Source organism: Gossypium raimondii, chromosome 2 (assembly GCF_025698545.1).
Source record: "Gossypium raimondii isolate GPD5lz chromosome 2, ASM2569854v1, whole genome shotgun sequence".
Taxonomy (NCBI): domain Eukaryota; kingdom Viridiplantae; phylum Streptophyta; class Magnoliopsida; order Malvales; family Malvaceae; genus Gossypium; species Gossypium raimondii.
The window spans coordinates 2,893,239-2,897,009 of NC_068566.1; the positions used below are offsets into that span (position 1 = coordinate 2,893,239).

Below are 3,771 nucleotides of genomic sequence, written 5' to 3' on the forward strand. Positions count from 1 at the left end.
CAGATATTTTAACGGTCCATATTCCAACCCCCAAGAACTAACTGGACCAAACATCAAAATATTAGTTTCAGAGATTGGGTCCCCATGTTTTCAATTAGTATCATGATTCAAGGTCAAGCCACAGGGTAGGGTAAGTGGCTGGACCATCCTGAGCCAATGGGGTCAGTTAGCTGAGTGGGGAACAGTCAACAAATGTGCCTCCTGCTAGGAGTCCATGAAACTCTATCCTCTTTTTGTCATCTCAATAATGTTCCCAATCTACCAACTGGAAAACAATGGCAAAGGGGTCTGCCACATAATGCCCCATCACGGTCAATCATCAATATGTATTTTGCATATTATACATATATGTGTGTGTGTGTTTGTATGTATGTATGAATATGATGTAAGTTTCAGCACTATCATTTGATCAGTGCTTGACCCCACTTTTCCCTGTTAATCATGGAGGTTCTTCAATGGATAAAAGTTCAAATGTATGCAAAGGCCTTAAATCATATCATAAATCACTTCATACACCCACAAAGCTATGTTCCTACTAAAAGATTAACAAACTGCAAGTTCTTACAAGCTTTCTTCTAATGAACTTGATCCAAGCTCAGTTTTATTAGCTTCTGATTATGGAAGGAACCGAGGCAGCCCCAAGGAGTTTCTTGTTGTTCTCAGCTATTGGACTGCTCCCTGAGCTGCTATTCGAAAGTGAACTGAAAGGCGTGTTCTGCAATTGTATGCGGTTGCCATCCAACCCTTCCGATAAGAAGGTAAGTGTCGATGAGTTCTGGCAGCTACCTGTGTTGTTCGTCGTGTTGTTTAAGATCTCTCCTAATGGACCTCCCGTTGAACCTCCCCAAGATATTGGTATCCAGTTAGGTTGCTTTTTGGTTTGTTCAGTGATGTCATTGTTCACTCCTAAACCCATTTGGATCTGATCGAACTCCTGAACTAACCTAAGAGATGAAAGGTCGAGTTTCTCTTTCACTGGTGAGGACAAGGTTGATGAGAACTCTGATGTTACCATAGGAATAGACATCGAGAGTTGAGTCCAGTCAGGTTTTAATTCATTTGGCCAAGTAACGATAGAACGACTAGACTGATCCTTGGGCCAGTTATCAATGAATTGGTGAGGCGGTGTTTGATCTTGTGTTTCTTGACCAGTGAAGTCTAGGAACAGACCATGACCATACTCCTTAGAGTTCATGTAATAGCTTTTATGCGACGGATTGACAAGAGAATCAGAAGCAACATGTCCAAAATCCGATAGAGATGATTCTACAAACGGAACACCTTGTTTTGTAATGGTGAATGTGGTGGAGTCATCAGATTTCAGGTTGGTGGTGGAAGACAACACCGAAAACCCCCGTTGATCTTGTATTCTGCCACGAATAAATCAGAACCGCAATGAACATAATGAAAGATCCCAACAAAAAAAAAAGAGTTAAATCCAAGCCTATACAACCGAGTGACCAAGGTACCTAGCAAGGAGAATCCTAAGTCCCAACTACAAGTGTGGCCAATGTCACCAAAAGTAAAGATGGCACAATAGGGTCCTACTTTAAAGTAAAGAGAAAGGAACAGAAAAATACATGTATACAAACAGTTAAAGCATAATCATTATTAATATCAATGTAAGCAAGTAAAGCAACCTCAAAAGCATAAAGCAAGTTTTTTACCTGTTCACAAGGGTATCTGAAGAAGGATCAGCAGCACCAGACCGGTGCTGCAGTGCAATTGCGAGACTATTGGCTGCACCACCACTGGTTTTTGCCGATGCCAACATAGAGGAAGACATCGACTCCACCTTTGAATTAGTGGCAGTGTGGCCGGTCTGGCCTTCCACAGGCTTTCTTGAACGATGGCGGCCCCTGTTTATATGCCTTTCACAATACTTTTGATCAGCAACGGCATCCCGGGAGCAACGCCATTTCTTTCCATCCGTTCGACGACACCTCCCTGGCTCAGGATCGGTGCTGCCAGTATACCGCAGATGGAAAGAACCCCATCCCACTACATAAAAGCCACACAATGATCAATGATGAAGACAAAGCAAGCAAAAAATTACTTTATAGCTGAAAATCACTTTTTTTTTTTTTCATTTGTGATACCTATAGCTTTGGATAAAACTTTCTACAAAACATAAACAGATCACTCTGCACAAAACTGTTCGTTTATGCACCAAACAAGATAAGAACTTTACATGAATTATAAGGCAAGGATCCAACAGATGAACTGGTGAAGCCATAAGGGTAAAGGGATTTCTTCAAAGGAGTGAGCAAATTAGAAGGTACAGGCACATTAGACATGATGTATTTGTAGATCAATGCCTGGTGTTGTAGCTCAATCCATTGAGATGGAGTTAAAACCCCATGCATGGTTGCATTAAGGTTTCCACTACCATATCCTGAAACAAAACATTTAAGGGTTATAATCACTTGTCTGCAGCATTTACTGTTTGCTACATATGTCCATTGTCCTTATTTTGCCAACTATTTTAATAATGTCAATGAACCCAATAGCAAGAAATGTTGGGATTAAGAATAAAGTAAGTGCCTATGAAAAGACCTTCACAATCACATTGAAACAAATATGCTTAAACCCTTTAAACAAACCCCATTTTAATGAACAAAATCATATCACCAAGTACCAATTTTTTTTCTTTTACCTAAAAAATAAAAAAAACATAAACTTTCAAACACATTACCTGCATTTCTAGTATACATAGAGAAGTCGTTGCTTTGTGTAGTTTTCTCCATAAAGTTACCATCTTTTCTGATAAAAGGAAGTTCAGATTTGAGTGAAGAGAAGCTAATCATATGATCTTGTTGTTGTTGGGGAGTTTCATTAGATCTCAACAAAGGAATGCCTTGGTGCAATGGCATTGTCTTCGGTACCTTACAACTTTTCCAGTGATCTTCTTCTTCAGCTGAATCAGAGGATCTTTCTTGCTTGGTAAACCCGGATCCGAAAAGCTTAGGCTTGGACTCAACTGGTGGAGATGGAGATGGAGATGGAGATGGAGCTCCATTATTAGGACCCACAATACCATCCAAACCCAGAACCCCAAAATCCATATAGAACCAATAAACAAAAACAGGGCTCTAAAAAGCATGAGTTGTTGTTGATGATGATGATGACATGGAAGGGTTGAAAGTTGAAGCTTTGGATAAAAACAAGTGTTTGAAGACAGAGAAAGAGAGGAGCATCTTTAAAAGGACAAAGGTGTTATGTTTTGGGTTTTTTCTTTCACTGTTTCAGATCAGATTTTTTTTTTTTTGGGGGGTTCATCTTTGTAATGGAAGTATCACAATTTTAGAGACTATGAGCAAAAAATATATTAAAAAAGGGAGCAAACAAGGGTATACTATAGCACCACACTACGCCAATATATCCCAGACATGTTAGCACATATTTATCCATGGTTTTTCTTTTGAAGTGAAAAAAAAAAAAAAAAAAGCATCCGCTGCTTTCAAGGAAAGGTCAAAGTTACAAAATTCTCCTTGTTCTAAGAGCTCTTCCTTTTTTTTATATTAGTTTTTTTTTTTGAGATATTTGGTTTTTCTTCTCAATAATATAAGAGTGTAGTTGAGTTTAGTTCATTGCATAATGGTTAAACCTTTCAAAATGATCGTATAAGGGATTAATCTTAATAAAAGTATATAAATAAAAGTTTTTCACACATTTCAATCCAGTTTAGACTAAAACACATGATAACTAAATCAAATATTGCTTGAAAAGAAAAAGATAATAATAAAACATAATTTGAAACTTAGAGGCCCA

General features: G+C 38.3%; 1 protein-coding gene across 2 annotated transcripts; it reads right to left on the reverse strand.

Moving 5' to 3' along the window:
• Positions 1-474: 474 nt before the first annotated feature.
• LOC105787697 (growth-regulating factor 1) lies at positions 475-3,379 on the reverse strand. Of its 2 annotated transcripts, XM_012614215.2 has the most exons (4): positions 2,696-3,379; positions 2,192-2,395; positions 1,668-2,001; positions 475-1,370 (listed from the first exon to the last, which is right to left on the reverse strand). In XM_012614215.2, the coding sequence occupies exons 1-4, from the start codon at positions 3,063-3,065 to the stop codon at positions 605-607; spliced, it is 1,674 nt and encodes a 557-aa protein (XP_012469669.1). In that variant the 5' UTR covers positions 3,066-3,379; the 3' UTR covers positions 475-604. The 2 variants fall into 2 exon arrangements, with proteins under 2 accessions (XP_012469669.1, XP_052480782.1); XM_052624822.1 differs by lacking the exon at positions 2,192-2,395.
• Between the last annotated feature and the right edge of the window lie 392 nt (positions 3,380-3,771).

Bases quoted from the DNA above. Each gene is read 5' to 3' on its own strand.
- LOC105787697 (XM_012614215.2), bottom strand. From the start codon at position 3,065: ATGGATTTTGGGGTTCTGGGTTTGGATGGTATTGTGGGTCCTAATAAT. The intron at 2,396-2,695 runs GTAATGTGTTTG...GTTTTGTTTCAG, and splicing joins TATGTATACTAGAAATGCAG to GATATGGTAGTGGAAACCTT. The intron at 2,002-2,191 runs GTAAAGTTCTTA...GCTTTTATGTAG, and splicing joins ATCCTTGCCTTATAATTCAT to TGGGATGGGGTTCTTTCCAT.